Consider the following 18,856-nt stretch of genomic DNA (forward strand, 5'->3'; position numbering starts at 1 on the left):
TACACAACAGCATTCTGTCTTTTCACGGTTCTAGGGGACGGTGAGTTCAAGATCAAGGTTCCAGCAGTGTCACAGGTGGCCACCTTCTTGCTGTGTCCTCTCATGGCCTTTCCCTGGTGCATGTGTGAAAGGGAAGATTTCTGGTGTCTCTTCCTCTTATAAGGACACCAGTCCTACAGATTTGAGTCCCACCCTTACCACCTCATTTAAACTTAATTACCTCCTTAAAGGCCCTATTTCTAAATATATTCCTTTTGGTTAAGTCTTCAATTTGTCTGTTATAAGATAGCACATTCAGTTCATAGCACTCTCTATTCAATTCTATTCTACTTATTACTTGATTATGAATTTTTTTCATCTTTTGGTTTGGTTGTTTTGCTATCTCCTACCATTCCTGGATCTCCTAGAAAGGAGGTGGTACTGTCTTCCACTCTTTGATTTTTTTCCCTTTTTAAATTTTTTTTTAAAGATTTCATTTATTTATTTTTAGACAGATGGGAAGCAGGGGAGAAAGAGAGGAAGAGAAACATCAGTGTGTGGTTACCTCTCACATGCCCCCTACTGGGGACCTGGCTTGCAACCCAGGCATGTGCCCTGACTGGGAATAGAACCAGTGACCCTGTGGTTCACAGACTGGTGCTCAGTCCACTGAGCCCTGCCAGCTCTGGCTGACTTTTTTCCCTTTTTACATTGTTTTCGTATTTTCTTTCTTCTAACATACTTGGACTAATACAGAATCATCCACTAATATTTGTTTTATATTTTACTATTACTATTGAACCATTTGAAAAGCTGCATTCCCATTCCACAGGTTAGAATATCACAACTTTCTTATGCATGAACTTCTTCATTCATTTCTTTGTCATTAAGGAACACCCCATACTTTTACATACACACACACACAGGCACACATATTTTTCCATTTTAAATTGATTAAAGCTTTCTGAAAGATATCCCAGACATCTTTCTGAGAGTAGTAAAATTTGTTTTATTTTTCTCCCTTTGTCATGGTTAAGGGGGAGCCCTACCAAGTTTTATGTCTTTGCATTATTTTGAGCAACTCCCTGTCTCTCACCCCCATGTATAATCCCTCGTATAGTCTCTCAAGTGTTTTCCTCTCCGGTCCTCACACTTACCTCCCCTTTGCATTCTCACTGCCACTTTCTGAGACCAGAGCCTGGTTGGAGCTGTTGCAGCAGCCTTCTTACTGGCTCTTTGTTTCGAATCTCTCCCTCCTGTAGTTCTCAAGCGGGCAAAGCACAGGGCCAGGAGGACCGAGGACATGTGGTGGACACACAGGTGAACGAGGATGAGCAAACCGGCCGAAAAGTCACCCTCATAGAGGTAAGAAGACAACTGGGAGAAAGTTGTGTCATAGAGTCAGTAGGAGAAGATTTTGGAAAGGCGTGGTCAGTAATGACAAGTGCCAAAGAGAGAAGTTGAGTCGGGACTGAAAAGTGCCCTGCAGCCCAGAGGACGGAGCATGGTTTGGTGGAGCCCCAGGAGCAGGAATCAGATTCTCCTGCCTAAGGGGAAGAGGCCGTCAGAATGGACTGCTCCTCCAAGAGGCTGCCTTCAAGGAAAGACAAGGCTGGGCAGTATCCAGTGTAGAGAAGGTCTTGGTACAGAGGGGAGTGACAAGAATATTTACAGACTGAGAGGAAATTGTTCCTTGAGCGGAGCCATCGAAGGTACATGAAAAGAGGGAAATCCCTGGGGACCTACGGAAATACCTAGGATTAGACTGTGTAACAAGCAATGGGGGCCCCTTTGCCACTCCGACAGGCAAGCAGGAAAAAAATGTGTTTGTGTGGTCATTTTTCTCATGGGGGAGGAGTATAAGGAAGGCCCCTCAGAAGACTCCGTCTTTCCTGTCTGGTACCGGCACCTTGTCTGCTGCAGTAAGACGCTGCTGCTCTGGCGTGTCTGCTTTTATGAAATTTTCATCTTCTGGGAACTAGATTCAAATTTTTCATCAGTATTATCAGATTTTAGTTGTAAAAATATAAAATCTAATTGTACAGAGGGCATAGAGGTGAATAGTTACGTAATTGAGGGTTAGGTGATAAATTTTTTTAATCCCAATACCAGAATTAGAAACCATTTTGAAGCAGATTTTTAGATTCAAATAATAGAAACTTTAAAACGATGTGCAGGCATGTCTCAGAGATAGGGTGGGTTTGTCCCAGACCTCTGCAATAAAGCAAATATTGCAGTAAAGCAAGTCACATGAATTTTTTGGTTTCTAATGCATATGTAAGTTTTGCTTACACTATACTGTAGTCTGTTAAGTGTACAGTAGCATTATATCTATGGTACACTTAATTTAAAAACACATGATTGCCCAAAAATGCTGGCCACCGTCTGAGCCTGTTGATGGAATGAAGCCCTAGACTCCCTCAGCGGAAGACGGCCATGAACCAGCAGTTCGTGAAGCACAGTGAACTCTGTGATTCAAACAGAAGAACCGCCATAAGCAAAATCTAAAATCCTATGATAGCCTAAGATAGGGGAAAACTTCATAAAATATATGACAGATAAAGGATTAGTGTAATACCCTTAGCATATAAAAAGCTCTAAAAAATAGCAAGGAAAAGGACACCAATAGAAAAACTGCCAAAAAGTGTGAACGAGGCACTCTTTTTGGGTTTTATTTATTTTTCTTTGCAAAGAGGGAAACGGAGGGAGGAAGAAGGAGAGAAAAAAATTGATGTGCAAGAGATATATCCATTGGTTGTCTCTTATACACCCCCAACTGGGGACCTGGCTCAAAACCTGAGCATGTGCCTTGACTTGGGATCGAACCAGAGACCTTTCAGTTCACTGGCTGGCACTCAATTCACCGAGCCATACAGGCCAGGGTACACAAGACATTCTCAGAGTAATTCTTAAAGAAATATTATACACACACACATACATACCCCAGCTTGTGTGGCTCAGAGGATTGAGTGCCAGCCTGTGAAATAAAAGGTCTCCAGTTCAATTCCCAGTCAGGGCACATGTCTGGGGTTGGAGGCCAGTTCCCAGTAGGGGACACACGCACATTGGTGTTTCTCTCGTTCTCTTTCTCCCTCCCTTTCCCTCTCTCTAAAAATAAATAAATTGTTTTTAAAAAACAGGAAGAAATTATACATATGTGCGTATGTAAATGGCAGTGAAAATAGGAAACATACCCTCTGTCAGTGATCACATTAAGAGAAATTAAAACAAATACCTTATCCTTCACAAGGATAAGGATAAATGGCAACAAGTTTCAAAGGTAAAGTACCAAGTTGATACACTGATAGCAGCAGTGTGCGACTGATCCATACTTTGTGGAGGGTGGTTTGGTTTTGTTGTCGTTGTTGTTTTGAGGTTTAATTTTCAAACTCGCTCCTGTACTTTGACCTGAGAGTTCAGCTTGCAAGACTCTAATGGAGGAAAAGGGTCAAGTGCACGTGCAGAGATTCAGTTAAAAGGGTGCTCCTGTAGGCAGTGGTTTACAAAGAGCAGGAGCCTGGCTAAGGCCGTGTAGCCAATGAATGATAAACACTAAGACTTCTCGGCTCCTGACATTTATTATTATTATTATACCTGGAACTTTCATTTTAGTGTATTTTCTCATCTTTCCACTCTGCCTGTTTGATATTTACTCCTTTATCATTTCTTTGTTTGTTTTGTTTTGGGTGTTTTTGTTTTTGTTTTGTTGTTGTTGTTGTTTTAAATTTTTTTTATTTAATTATTTTTCAAGTACAGTTTTCTGTCTATTACTCACATCCCATCCCACCTCCCATGCTCCCCCCCTCCCTCCCATTTCCACCCTTCCCAGTTGTTGTCCATGTATCCTTTACATAGGTTCCTCTAAATCCCTCCCCTACTTCCCCTGAAATTCCCTCCCCTCTTCCCTCCGGTCACTGTCCGCCTGTTCTCTATTTCAGTGTCTTTGGTTATATTTTGCTTGCTTGTTTGTTTTGGTGTTTAGCTTCTTGTTAAAGGTGAGATCATATGGTATTTGTCTTTTTAAATGAAAGTAATTTCAGAAAATTTCCATGGCCTGCTCTCTCTACGTGTAAAAGATTCACGGTCTCCGAGTCACCGCTAAAAAGTGATCAAACTAGGACTTGATCTTTTGGCTCCTAGTTCAGGGTTATGTCTGTTCCCCAGCACTTTGCTAACTCCGATGAGATGCGTGGATGGCGAGTGCGTGTAGGCAGGGACTGTACCTGCTTGTGGGCGGCCCTCGGCCTGGGGACTTGCCACCTACTAAACCTGTGGGGAATATTTACTGGATTGAATTTCTGGTCGGGGAGAGCCCAGTATTTTTATGAATCTTCTTTTTCACATGTAACATACCCACAAACACAATTGTGGTTTCATATTCATTTTCAAAATCTTGCTGTGCAGGTTTTCCTTTTTCCTTTCATGCGATTTACCTTTAAAAAGGCCCTTTGTTACTCTCTTCCTCTGTTAGCTCCTCCCCAGGACACTTTAGGTGGAGATGCCTCAGAGGAAGACCGGATTTGGACTCATTCTTGTGACTTTGGTTAGGGGACATTCCTTCCCTCTTGCAGCAAATCTGTCTCTTAGCCTTTCAGCCCCGGTATTGTCACCAGTCACCGTGACAGTGGGCCGTTCCTTCTCCCTGGTTGTCAGAGGTGTAAACTTGACCATCTCTTCTCCTTTGCAGTTCAGTCCCTTTTCTCCTTTTCGTGGGCAGCCTTTGTCATTCTCCTTGCAGCCCACCTTCCTCCTTTTAGCCTGCTTCATTTCCCGTAGAGACGTTATCTGTACTGCCTACTTCAGCTTTTTCTCATTAGATTTCTCATGGTTCCCTCTCCTGGGGGTCCTCCTGGCTCCTCTGTTTACCGACCTCACAGTGCTGTCTCCACCCGATTCGTTTAACTGGCCCTGTGTCTTCTGCATGTGCGGGGTTCCTTCCCTCACTTCCAGCTGTCCCCCCGTCCTTCCCCTTTCCTGGTTTCCTTCTTTGACTCTGGCCTGCCATGGTCGTAAACTTCCTCTCCCTCTATTTTGCCTTATTAGTCTTCTGAGGGCCTCTTAACCATCTTCTCTGTCCCTTACACATGTTTGTAAGACTCTGGGTGACTGGTGTCCAGCATCCATTTGAGCCTTTACTACTCTCTCATTTTCATCGGACCCTAATTAGCTGCAAGTTTTTTGTTTGTTTTTTTTAAAGATATTATTTATTTATCTTTAGAGGGGAAGGGAAGGAGAGAAGGAGAGAAACATCAATGTATGGTTGCCTCTCATGAGTCCCCTGCTGGGAACTGGCCCGCAACCCAGGCTCGTGCCCTGACTGGGAATCAAACCGCAGTTGTGTGGCTCACAGGCCCGCGCTCAATCCACCGAGCCACACCAGCCAGGGCTAATTAGCTGCAAGTTTTATGTACTCGACCTGTATCCACACATGGACAAAAATGGTGCTGGGTTTTTTTTTTTGTTTTTTTTTGTTTGTTTTTGGTTTGTTCTTTTTTTTGCTCCTATGAGACTGTACCTTGGCACATTGTACCTGTACCATTCCCTACTCCAGTTTCTTTTGCGAACTTCATTGAAATCATTTTTGGGTTTGTCTGTCATACCAACTTCTCTGTAATTAGTCTGTTTAACAAATTAAAGTCAGGAAGCACCAACTAACAAAGGACTTTTTGCCCCTTGTGTGTAAATGTTTTTCATATGAAAAGACAATGCAATCATTTCCTTAGGAGGGTCCTGTCCCCAGACACAGATGTTCCCTATCCCTCTGGGCCACCAGGGAAGGCCCTTGGGAAATAGCTAGCCTACACCACCCCTGGGAGCGACCCGTGGAGTGCACCACCACCTTCCCCAGGATGCCAGCATCCTTAGGCTGTGGTCTGTTTTTGAAGAGCAACCAAGTGTTACGCCTGTCTGTTTAGGGAAGAGACGTTGTTTAAGTCCAGATACTTTTATTGGTAACTAGTGTATGGGGTCAGGTTCAACCCCACTTGCTTATCGCCCTCAGTTGCAGTGTACTTACTACGTGGGTTCTAAAGAGGCAGCTTTTTTTTCATCTGTGGTTTTCATTAATGGTGTAATTGTTTTATCTCAAAGCTGCACCTAGATGCAGAGTTAACCATCACTGTCTTTGTCCATCAAAAATGACACACAACATTTTTTTTGATTAATTTGAAAAAAATACGTAATAGTTTACCCACTTATAACTCTGAAGCCTGATCCATGACAATTTTCTTTCCCAGTGAATGAAGGGTTTTATAAACTCTGATAGCCTGCTCTTAACTCCTGGGAGGCATCTAGTGCTTGGAGTACTTAGTGTCTGTATTTGAGAAGTGGTGGTTGGTGGTTGTTTTTTTGTTGCTGTTGTTGTTGTGTGTTTTTGGGGGGGGGGGTGCTTATACTTAAGTTGCCAGTGCTGGAACAGGCTTTCAGCAACTGCTTATGGTACTAAAAGATGTTAACAGTATTTTCACAAGACACACAGAGGATGAGTATTATAATTAATGTTTTGGTGGTTGTGCGTGTGCATTGCACGTGGGTTTTATTGCCTGTGCCGTTACTTGGCCTGATCATGCCAAGATTTGACTGTGGCCAAAAGACATTAAGTTCATTTAGTAAATTGTGTATATTTTTCTCCTAGTAAAGAGTTGAAGAAGAATGAAGAGACAAAGAACCAAATACACAGAAATGAAATGACAAATTAAATCAAATGGAGTTTCTCTTCAGAGCTGAGAATTTTCAGGAACCAAGGAAGAAAGGAAGAATCTACTATTCTCATCCATATGATAGAATCTAGAAAAATCAGAAGCAAGAAGGTATGATTAGAAAAATAAATGTGGCCTTTTGAGCTTAATTATTATAAACCATTGTGATTTGTTATTGATCAAAGTGTCAGTACTTGTACTTATTAGTGATTACATTAAAATTACATTACCATTGTTCAAAACCAGTAAAGTAAAAACCATAACTGCTACTCAACAAATGTGAAAAAAAAGTGTTTGTGTTGTTAGGGTGTTCAGTTAGGTAATCATCTAATGCTATATCCCTAATGTGGGAACAGGTGTGATGTTATGCTCAAAATATGAAGTATCTGCTTCTGACATGTAATTTTATTTAAAATATATGTGGTTTTAAAATATTGTGTATTCAGAGCCGTTCCAAGTAAGAAAGGCATTAAAAGGGAACAGATTTGTTTTGAATGAGTCATAAACTTGATATAGATCAACTAAAATGTCTTTTGGCTAGAGTGGCAATGGCATTCCAAATTTCTTTACTTAAAAAAAGCCTTTCAGCCCTGGCTGGTGTAGCTCAGTACACTGAGCGCAGGCCTGCGAATAAAAGGATCGCAGTTTGATTCCCAGTCCCGGCACATGCCTGGGTTACAGGCCAGTTCCCAGCAGGGGATGCATGAGAGGCAACCATACATTGATATTCCTCTCCCCCTCTCCTTCCCTTCCCCTCTTAAGATAAATAAATAAAATATTTTTTAAAAAAGCCTTTCATATTTAAGCATATAAGTGATTTCTAGGCATACAATGTTCAATATTTATTTTAGTCTTAATGTTTGTTTTAAATGGTTACATTGCATTATTTTTTTAATTCCAGAATAACACTTGTCATTACTATGTGACTATATATTTTGAAGTGTAATGTTATCATAGGAAAGTTTATTTCATTTTTCTTGACTTCTTTTCTTCAACTGTGTGATTATAAGTCTGTCAATGAAATATTTAACCCGCAAAGGTCAAAACTAATGTAAAATTAGAAAACTTATTTACCAAATTAGACAATTGATTCCATTAAAATAAGAAGTGAGAAAAACAGTGCTGGGCACTGAGGTGTGAACCTCGTCCAGATGTGCACCCAATGCGAAGTGTCTTCTAGCAAAACTGCATTTGGCTCTTATCCCTGCACGCGGCGTCGAGGCATGAACACCGGTAAACAGCCCCTGCTGTGTGGAAGTGAAGGGAGGGGCGTTTCTGAAAGTGGTGAGTGGTGGTGGTGAGTGTGCAAGCCCTCGGGATCAGCGCAAGTCCCTTCCTACAGCAGTGAGTTCTCATGGCTCTGGATGCTTCTGTCCGTCCTTCAGGCGCAGCTGGGCGCAGCCAGCTTGAGACACCTTGTGCAAGCGTGTTTTGTGTGTCTTGTGACTGCCTTGGATAATTCAATAAAAATACGCGTCTCTGCAGCTTCAGCTCATAGTTTTGATGTGTGTGTTGATTCTTTTATTTTGGTTTTAATCACAAAGATTCTCAACACATTGCAGAAAACTTCAAATCATGGCAATTGAAAGAAGATGTTAGGAGAGCTAAACATAAGCTGAGATCTCAATGTTCATATGAAAAATAAAGGGTTGTTTTTATATTGCAACTCCTGAAGATGAAAATCACCACTGAGGCAAACAGCAGGAAAAGTTGGCTCCGCTCAAAGCCCAGTCATTCTTGTCGTTGATGAAGAAAGACTGGGTTACGTTCACAAGTAAATTAATGAAACATCTTACACCACATTCTCTGAAATGAGATCGGATGGGGGAGATCATAAAAATGCCCCACAGGTAATAGTTCCAAATTATACTCAGGCAGAAGAATCAGACAAAAGAGTCTGAAGATTTCTGACAGCCATACACTTTCTTAGTAAAAAAAAACGTTTTTTTGTTTTATCTTCATTCTGAAATTAATGAATTTTATCCCATTTTGATGTCTTTTTATTTTCCAAACAAGTAACACTTTGACACTCTTTTTCTAGATCTAAGAAATGTTTTAAACCATTCTTAGAAATTTGTTTCCCAGTTATTGATTATACTCTAGCTTGATGACTAAAGATTCTTCAGTATCAAAAGTGTCAATAAATAAGATTTGCAAAACTAGAATAAAGAGCAAGCTTTTAAAAGATTTAAAGCATGAAATCTTTTATACCGTAAATTCAGTTTTATATTTAAAATGCTAACACTTGGTGCTTTTGAAATCTTGTGTGAGGTTTGTTTTTATAAAAGCAAATTCTTGACCTTAATTTTATTTTTAAGCTATAGACATTTTTTTTCTTAAGAAGTTCAGCAAGATTATATCTGGGAAATAACTTACGGTTTTATAGCTGTACATGACAGGTCACTTTAGTCATTTATTTCACTCACAAGTATTTTTAAGAGGGTTAGAAAATTCTGTAAACTATAACAAAAATTTTTGAACTTATACTTTAATATTTAAGTGATTTCTATCTGAGGGCTAATATCTGTTAAGTGAATTATGGGAACATTTTTCAACAATCCAACATTTTAAAACTATATATATTTGTTGATTTCTACATCATTGAACTTCACTACAGAAAATATTCTCCAGCTCTTCAATTTAGGTACATGACCTCATTTACTCTTCACAGCAAACCCATCAGGTAGATAAAATCTTTTCTGCGCTGCAAATAAGGAAACCAAGACTTTGAAAGCTGAGGAACTTGTCCAAGTGCCCTTGGCGAGTAAACACAGTGTCAGCTGTGAATGGAGGCTTGTCAGACTCGTCCTCTGGGAGGCCTGCAAAGTGCTGGGTCTCAGTGGCCGAGTGGAGTAAGGCAGCAAGTGACTAGAGTCAGATACTCCAGCATATGCCAGAGTGACTACCTGACAACCACATCCAGGTACCAGAAATGTCTGCCTTGTCTTTAATGCAACAGTGACTTAAATAAAATGAAATACATCTGGGTAAAAAGAAATTAACTGATCATTTGTTTATCCATAATTATTTTGATAAATCTTTACTCCATACTCTAATTCTTACATTTTCTTAAGAAATAGAGTCTGTGGAATCAAACTAATACATATATAACCGCGTATTATTCGAGAAGCAGCCTCGGCGCCATTCCAGTCGTGTAAGAGATGATAATAAAAACATCAAAACTCATGTCAATCAAAAGGCTCTGTTGACTGGCAAACTCAGTCTGTGGATGGACCCAATTATGTGCAGGAGAACTGGATGTCAGCATCATTTAGGGTTAACAATGGACCAAGTAGGCAAAAGCAGACAGCTAGACCCGGAAAGCAAACTTGGTAATGAGGCACTTCATTCATCATATACTTCTGCTCTAATTATTAAAGTGAATAGGAAATACTTTAAGTTAAGGCAGAAACTAGATAGTATAAAAACATTTGTTTTGTAAACACAAAGAAGGCTTTTTTTCTAATGATGCTCTTCAAGTCTGCATCCAGCATATGTTGTGAGCATCCAGTTTTCTGAAGTTGTTCTAACACCTCAGCTTCATTCTGAGTATGGAGGAGTGATTTTTATTTTCTCAAAAAGTTAGGGAGGATAATGCTAAGAATCTACAATTTTAATTTCTACTCTCAATCTAAAAAAAGTCTGTAACCATACATGTTCCACCTCTCACACTGTGTCAGAATCGTCCAACTATATCTGCTTGTGTCATTTCTAAAAGTACTGAGTAATCTGATTTTTACTTAATCTATTGTGCTTCATTTCTTAAGTTATCACTTGATCTTTTCAAGAATTGTGAAAGAATATGGTAGCGGAAAAAGTAGGAATGGTTTGTTCTACAACATTTATCTAAGTAAACTTAACATATTGTCAGTCATTAAAAATTGCTGGGAATGGAGATGATTTGTTTAATGAAGACAAGAAAGAAAAAAAAGCAGAGTTCAAAAAGAGAAAAAAGAAGGTGAAGAAAACAATCTTGTTGCCAGAGCAAAAATGGACAACCGAAGCTTGTAAAAACCAGTCATGAGACCAAAGGAAGAAGTTTCCCTGGAGAAAAGCGTAGTAGCTTCAGTTCGTTTTTTCAGTGTTTTCAGCTGAAAATCAGTAGCAGTTTCTTTTCTGTTTGTTCACAGGACCATTTTATATAAATGTTCCATATAACTTTTCTCTGAGCTACAGTTCTTCAATTTAAAGTAAAAGGAAGATGGGTAGGCACAGTAATGTTTTAACGATCCCTGCTTGTTACACAGAAGTTCATGTTCAGAAGTATCTGTATATGCTACTTTTAGCAACTAAATATTTCCATCGTGGTAAAGAAATGTCAGTAAAATCCATACGCTTTAAGAACATCAAATTCTTATTATACTTATCATGTGTGCAGGCAGAGTACATAATAAACTAGTCTATAGCAGCTGTAAATTTCTGAGGATTTATCTAACCACAAATACATTGAAATGGGGAAATGGGGCTATATTAAACTATGCAAGATGCTGCTGGAGCTTTGCCATTTCTGCAACATCCTGTAATTAATTTATCATGACAGGTCTGGCAAACTGAAACATCCAATACACTTGCAACAGACTTTTTTTTTACTATGCTTGCTGGAGATCCTGCAGACACATAAAGTGAAAATAGATTTCCCTTTCAAACATGAGTATAGCCCCATTATATTTACTTTGCCCTATAGCCAAAGGCAGACTTAGTATTACTTTGGAATTTCAGAATAAGAATATCTAGAATGTAGAAAAGATCCCGGGCTGAGATCACAAGTTCTCGGCATTGTGTGTTTTTTTTCCTAAAGAGGGACAGCCGTGGGTAGGGGGTTGAGAAGTCTGGTCAACCCTTCCAATGCCTGCCTCGTGCTAGATGGGACGGGATTCTCTCCTGGGAGATTTGAAGGTCAGTTCTCTAGATAGCCTCCTGAGCACACCTTTCCTGGAAACAAGACTCTCAAGACCTCCTCCTGCATCTGTGTCTCGTTGTCTTCTGGAAGCCACAACACTGCCATGTTGCAAACATCCAGCACAGATAAATCTGCTCCAACCCCCTCCAATCCAGAGAAAGAAAGACAAAAAGAAACACAACTGTTTTTTTGGCCAAAATAGATCTCCCTATATAACAGTAAGTCCTTTGTCATTTCATATCAGTTTGAAAAGGCAAGCTCGTGTGTGTACTACAGGTGTTAACAGTGGTCGATGTTAAGGATGGATCGTAGTAAACAGGCTCCTTCGTGCCGGCGGAGTGGAGCTGCCCACCCCTAAAAAGTGAAATCTGCATTGTGTCAGTGTCACAGCCTTGCTGTTTCCTTTGGGAGGCCTACAGACTGCAAACGAGAGCACCCAGAGGGGTCTGGGAACCTTGATCTGGAAGTTTCAGGGAGAGGGAAAGGTTGCGGGTGGTAGCCGGTGAGATGGGTCCTATTCAAAGGAGACAGATGTGAGAAGCGAGGCTAGGACCAGGGGTTCCAGCCCAGTTACCGGGACTGACCGTAAACACTTGGTGTTCTTTGCATTTTCTCTGGTGATAGTCTTTCTCCGTAGCCTTACTACTGAAAATGGATCCTGTCTCAGAGGACATGAGCAGTCTGTTGCTTGGGCCTAAATTAAAAAAAAAAACAAAAAACCAGAACTCCAAACTGAATAACCTGCGGGAATAATGAACAAGGCAGTGTACTGTGGGAAAGCTTTTGTACCCTTCCACTACCTGCACCTGAAATGCTCCCATCAGAGCTCTCTCCCTGGAACTTTGAAATGGGATGAGTGTGTGTGTCCCCAGAGTAACACCCAAGAGCCTTCTTCACACACCCCGACTGAGTATAACTTATCTGGAGTCACAGAAACCAGAGGCAGGTACTGCTCCTACTTACTGGATAAACATCCTCACTGGACTTACAGCTGCATCATTAAAACCTAATTCTCAGAACAAGCCCTACATTTCCTCCGTCTCATACACAACTAATAGGAAATGCCCTATACAGAGAATACTCTACATTCAGATAAATTCCCCTTAGAACTAGGATATTACAAGTGGTACCTCTGAGTGAGTGAGTGCTGGAAGTGGGGAGAAAAGATGACGTCAGGTCTGGAGAAGTGGCACTTCTGTGCATGCATGGGCAAAGAGTTTGGCTTCTTTGATTTTAGTTTTCTTACTATGTTGACAATTGGATAGAGATAGGGACTAATTTTCAATAGCTGGAATTATTAACTACTTCCTTAAATATATTTTTATAATTCTGGGTCATCAGTGGTTTAACACCTTTAATGTTTTTAACTGTGTGTGTGTACATGAATATTATCATTAACACTAATTATCAAATGCCTGTCTGCCCCTCGTTAGACAGGAGCAGACGGGCCGTTGAACCAGAAGCTTCTGCTCTTCTAGTCGACTACCTTGAAACTGTCCCCTGCTTACGGCCACTGACACCCAACAGTGACTTTCAGAGCACCTCCATGTACATTACCAAACTTAAACCTATAATAACCTTTGGTAGTGCAGAAGAGGCATTATTCCCCTATTTTTCAAACAAGTCATGAGGAGATTAAATGACTTGCCCAACAACTATTGGTCAGAGCCCAGCTGTGCTCCCAGGGCTCTGTTCTTTCCAACCAGTAATACTCTTCTGACGTGGGAAATGTAGAGTAAATAAATTATATGGGAAACCAGTATCTGTCCCCTGTGCAACTGTAAGTTAATAGTGATTTAGATGTGTGTCTTTTGGAATCCATTTATGATCTGTAGTCAGGTATTTGTGTTTTTGCTGCCATCCTAGAGAGATCTTCCAGGCAAGAAGGGGCTGGAAGGAAGTATTCCAAGTCATGAAAGGCAAGGACCTACATCCAAGATTGCTCTATCCAGCAAAGCTTTCGTTTAGAATGGAAGGGCAGATAAGGTGCTTCTCAGATAAGATCAAATTCAAGGAGTTCATCATCACCCAGCCCTTATTATATGAAATATTAAAGGGACTTATCTAAGAAAAAGAAGATAAAAAACGTGTACAGTAAAATGACAGTAAACTCACAATTATTAACAAAGAATATTTTTAAAAACAAGAAACTTACATATGAAATTGTAACAGAATCCAAATAACAGCCTATAGCAATTTTTTAAATTGTATTTTGTAGACAGAGGAGGGTGGGGGTGTAAAGAAAATTTCCAAGTCCCTTTTCCAAAACCTTTTTGTAAATCAAGTCAAAAAAATAATTTCATGCATTGTGTATTCAAGCCAAATGACTATTGTTCAAGTGACCAAATAAATTACATTTGCTATTAAAGGGCAATTTCCATTGACCTAGAACTTCATTAGATCAACTGACCATCTTAGAGGTACAGCAGAACCAACCTTTCATAAAATGCAGACCAGACCACATCATGCCCTGCTTAGAACTTCCCTGGTACCCCCATCCACTATCACTCAATTCACTGAGCTTTAACTGTTTGCCTCAGAATTTCTATAAATCCGGTCCTGTGCTATTCGATATCTCAGGAGACTCTCAGATGAAATTGGCACTTAGGAAGAGACCGCAAAAGTAGGAAACGTAGTCAATATCTAAATAAGGTCCAAACCACTGAGCTTGTGACCTTTCCCCTGCGGCTTGTCCCATTCCATGAGTGTGTCCGCCGTTCCTGTGTTCACACCGCTGCGAGGCCATGCTGCTTCACTCCGGGGACCATTGCAGCTTCAAGCCCTGGACTCGAAAGCACCTTTTTCCCAAAGCCTTTGCAAAATATTGCCATTTGAGTTTCATTTCAAATGTCAAGTGGACTGAGGTTCCTGTCCTCATTATGATGAGTAATTGTGTTCTCATTAAGACACTCAGCACGTGACATTGAAACTGACCATCTGTCCATGAATGTACTATTTAACATGAAGTAATACATGATCTATTGGTCAGTGTATTATCTACTATGTTTGGTCTGTCTGAGATAACTTTTATAAATCTGCTTATGCTCAATATCACAGGATATTCTCAAGTGGAACATACTCTGCAAAAATTCTGAATGTCCCACAACAATACTGAATTTAAGGAAGCAATCTAAGAAAATGTCATTAGTCACTTGATCACACCTCTCCATGGTCACATCAGTCTTTTGTCTCTTCATCCTCTCTTCCCTTTCTCACGCTCTCCTCTTTTTTCCCTCTTTTTTCTGGCTCATTATTTTCTCCCCTGCCTGACATCAGCCAGTGGCACTCACTGAACTCAGCATTAATCCATTGATGCCATTGCTGATCACATCTCAGTTCCCTCCTGACCCTGAGGAATCCAACATGGAGGACCCATCCAGGAGTGACTCTGGATACCTCTGTTCAAGCCCCCAAGACATTCTGAGCGGCACCTCATTTACACAAAGACACAATCCTAAAATGTGGCTGTAGTCTTCTTTTTATATCTTTAACTTCTTTTATTGAGGCAAATCATCCAGAAGATTAAATCAGGTTTGCATAGTATTTTGCATTCCCATTCATCTGAGGGTAAAAATCCTTCAGAAACCTTCTGGAATTTGTATATCTGAACTCTGTTGTCTGTGAATCTGATAGTTTGACTCTCTTTTCTTAAAATTTCTATAGTTTTCTGAGAGAAAAGTTTCCTAGACTCATGCAAAAGTCCAGAGTATCACTCTTGCTGAGTCTAAGCATCTAATTTTAAGGATTCACATTATGTGTTTCATGCCAGTAAAGGGAATCTACTCACTTTCATCACCCAAATAAAAAAGAGCCTGGAAGCTTCAAACAACTCTTTGTTCAACAAGCAAGCCCAAGACTGTGGAGCAGCAGTGTTGACATAAAAAGTGTGGAGACCCCCGAGGCAGAGGGGTACGAATCCACACAGGAATCTGTGGCCAACCGGAGCAGAGATGGGGCTCAACATCTTTTGGCAAGGGGTTCAGCTATGTCAGGTCTGCTTATGGTCATGACACTTTGCACTCAGCTTTCTATCCGACTGATGTTAGAGATGCTGCTGAACACTCTTAACTTTTCGTCTTGATGTGCTTTCAACTTCTGATCTTATAAGACCTCCTAGGATTAGTGAAACTACTACTGAGCATAAACGTTAGCCTGGTCAGCTTCTTGAGAATGGAAGCCATTGTGGGTAACCTCACCGTGACACTCAGTCTGTCGACACAGCCAGGAAAATGTGATTTGGATGTTTATTCTATTAAATGAATGTCTTCAGTACTACTGGGTCATCCCACTCAAAAAATCATTTAACCATAACACATACTGTATCTCCTTTTAAATTCAGTGACTTAAAGTGCTTTTTTCTTTCACTGTTGACAAAAAGTAACACTAAAAAATAAGAAAGCTAAAAAAATAAATATTTAATGTTTTTCAAACTTTGAATGCCTCCTGCAGAACAATCTTCAACAAAAATAGGTTGATCAAAACTGAGTCTCAAAGTTGCACATTGCTCTGGAAATATTCACATCAGCCTTTAGCACTAAAGTAAAATGTATTTCTAAATTTTATGTGCTACAGAGACGTTATCCTAGCCAAAAGGAACGAGTAACACACCAGTGCCTTTCAAGCCTTTGTGGGGGTTGTATCTATTGGGGTTGCTTCTGGGGGTGAAGAGGTTTGAGTAAGATCTTCCTTTTGGGTGTGTTTCCTCTTTAGTCTTCCTTCACTATCCTACAGGAACACCGGGGTTTCTTAGGTTGTCATGACCCGTGGTACATCACTGTAGCAGCCGTCACACTGTAAGTCTTAACTTGCTGTCAGGTATCTTTTCATCGTTTATTCCCAGTTTTTACTTTAGTGCCTGGCACATAGTAGGTACATTCAGTACTGAAGAAGGCAGATCACAGGGCCAAAGGCTTACTTGCTATACGTAGATAAATTGAGGATGAGTTGTATGCAGGGATATTAACATATCATGGGAAATATGTAGCAATATCACACCATTACAAATGTCTGTATATTTTCCCATTTCCTCTAGTAAAACTATTTCTTCTCCTCTTTCTTCTCTCTCCTCCCTCCCCTCACGTTTCCTCCCCCCCGCCCCCTTGCTCTCTCTCTCTCTATCTCCCTCTCCAGGACTTAGGCCCACAGCAATGGCTTTTAAACTCTTACATACTCTTTATTTACAGTCAAAATTGTTTGCAATGCTCCACACCTTCTGGCTTCCACCTGGTACTTACATTCAGGTGCAAACAAAAGCAAGACAAACACATATTGCATCTGCACCTTGAAACAGCCTCAATCCCAGGTGGTTGAAAGCACTCCCTGGGGCACCTGACATTCAGGTGGGGCCACAGCAGTGTTTCCAGCCCAGCCCTCCCGTAATTCCCCTTTCCTCTTTGCTGCCAGCAGCTGAGCGCTGGGTGTGCAGAGCCGATTGCTGAGTTCTGTCGGGTGTGTCCGTCCTTCTGGCTCGTGCAGGAGTAAGGGGCAGGCTGATGCTCTGAAATGTCTTCAGCTTTGGCTTCCCTGAGGTCATGGCCAAGGGACTTCACATGTCCACCTGTGTTTCCCAAAGAGCATTTTCCTCCTGGACTCGGGACAACCCAACTTGCTATGTTTTTTTTTTTTTTTTCCTGAACAGCTGAGCTATGGATGATCTGTGGGGCCTGTGCTTGGAGAACCAGGGCACTCAACCATTCTAGGGCCAGATGGGAAGTGCTCTAGTGAGCTCTGTGAGTTTTGCTGCTTCCTGTCACTGCCCATGGATACCTCGTAGGGCCCATGTATTGCAAGGCTTGTCAACACTTCCATTACACGCTTTTCTTGTCACTGATACATGACATTAGCACACATAATCATCTGGCCCTAATCCGGGCAGGAAGCAAAAGGTGAACAGTTCACAAGAAAATAATGTGTGCAAGTAGTTACAGGTAGTTATTTTCTGACCAGGAGAACCAGGCATACTGTGGCAGCACTTCTTCTAACCTCACAGTGTAAAACGTCCCCAAGGGGACAAGGGACATGAATGAGAAAGACAAGAGAAGTGCCTGAAAGTGAAGTGGGCCTAAAACTATAGACGCCTTCTTTTTGGTGTTGAGTTCCTTTCTGCCAAGAAATGACGAAAACCTTTTAACACCTTACACAACGTTTCCCGTTTTCTTAATTCTTCCCAAATTCTTTTATTTAAAGTTCAGTTTTTAAAATTGGGAAATCAAGTAATAAGGAAGTCCATTTCCTTATGGCACAGCTTAATAAGAGACCCAAGATGAAAACGCAGTCTCCATTCCCAGCAGCGTGAGGGGGAGAAGGACCAGGTTTATGCAAAACTTCAAAGGAAGCCCCTCCCTACACCCACCTCCCCCTCTGCGTGGGTGTTTCCTTCAGCCCACTACCACCAGTGTTGGTTTTTATGTGAACATAATTGTGCTTTTGTCTTGGAGTTGGCTCACCTCGCAACACTCCAGTCTGAGATCCCCTGGCTTGAAGCCCAGGGTGGGGCTTTGCCTCGGCACTGTAAATAATGGTAATTACCTTTACAAACTTGAGGGGGAAATTTTTTTTCCCCAAGGCCATGAATATCCACAGTCTAAATCATTCTCTATAACCCCTTGTGCACAAATCTGTTAGAATGTGTGTGGTGATTAGAAAGACTGCCTTCCCTGTGTGGTGACCAGAGTGGAAAGATCACAGCCCTCAGCTGCCCATGGGTCACTCTGAGCCCGGAAGCTGTCTGCTTCCATTTGGTGGCAGTGACGTAGGTCCAAGTGACAGGAGTAAATACTGAAGTCGAATTTAGGACTTTTTCTCACCAGTCATGCAGAAGTTTTTGTGAATCAGACTGAGGCAGAAACATGTGCCCTGTGCCCACTATGAGCTCAGGTGGAGAGGAGCCATGCCGCCCAACTGGTTCCGAGGCAGTACTTCCTACGGTCCCCCTGCCTGGCTTCAGTGCTGCTGTTCTGTGAAGTTGACATGGGTCCCAGCTTTCGTCTCATTAGATTATCACCGTGGTGCTCAGCCTAGAACTTCTGCATGATCTCGGTATTTTATTTCATGCACAATCACTAGTAGCTATTATCCATGTCTGAGATCAAAGCAATTCATGAAAATTCAAAAATTTTAAATTCAATAGCTTTTGGCCACATAGGTATATCAGGGCTCACACAGAAGGTTTGATTTATGAATGGAGTAGATTGGTTTCCAGGCCACAGAAGTCCTTTGATTATTTTACCTCCAGATTAACTGGTTTGAGTGTGGAGACCTGAACATCTGGACAGATGCC

At 41.1% G+C, this 18,856-nt stretch overlaps 1 protein-coding gene across 1 annotated transcript in view; it reads left to right on the forward strand.

Annotated features, from left to right (window-relative positions):
- Positions 1-6,700, forward strand: part of AHI1 (Abelson helper integration site 1) — a 194,686-nt gene extending 187,986 nt beyond the window's left edge. The window contains exons 25-26 of the mRNA XM_037045869.1: positions 1,242-1,344; positions 6,614-6,700. Of these exons, the coding sequence (XP_036901764.1) occupies positions 1,242-1,344; positions 6,614-6,616 (106 nt within the window). The 3' untranslated portion in view covers positions 6,617-6,700. The remainder of the gene's footprint in view (positions 1-1,241; positions 1,345-6,613) is intronic.
- Positions 6,701-18,856: the final 12,156 nt, after the last annotated feature.

Source organism: Sturnira hondurensis, unplaced genomic scaffold (genome assembly GCF_014824575.4).
Source record: "Sturnira hondurensis isolate 20B ecotype Veracruz unplaced genomic scaffold, ASM1482457v3 Scaffold0004474, whole genome shotgun sequence".
Classification (NCBI taxonomy): domain Eukaryota; kingdom Metazoa; phylum Chordata; class Mammalia; order Chiroptera; family Phyllostomidae; genus Sturnira; species Sturnira hondurensis.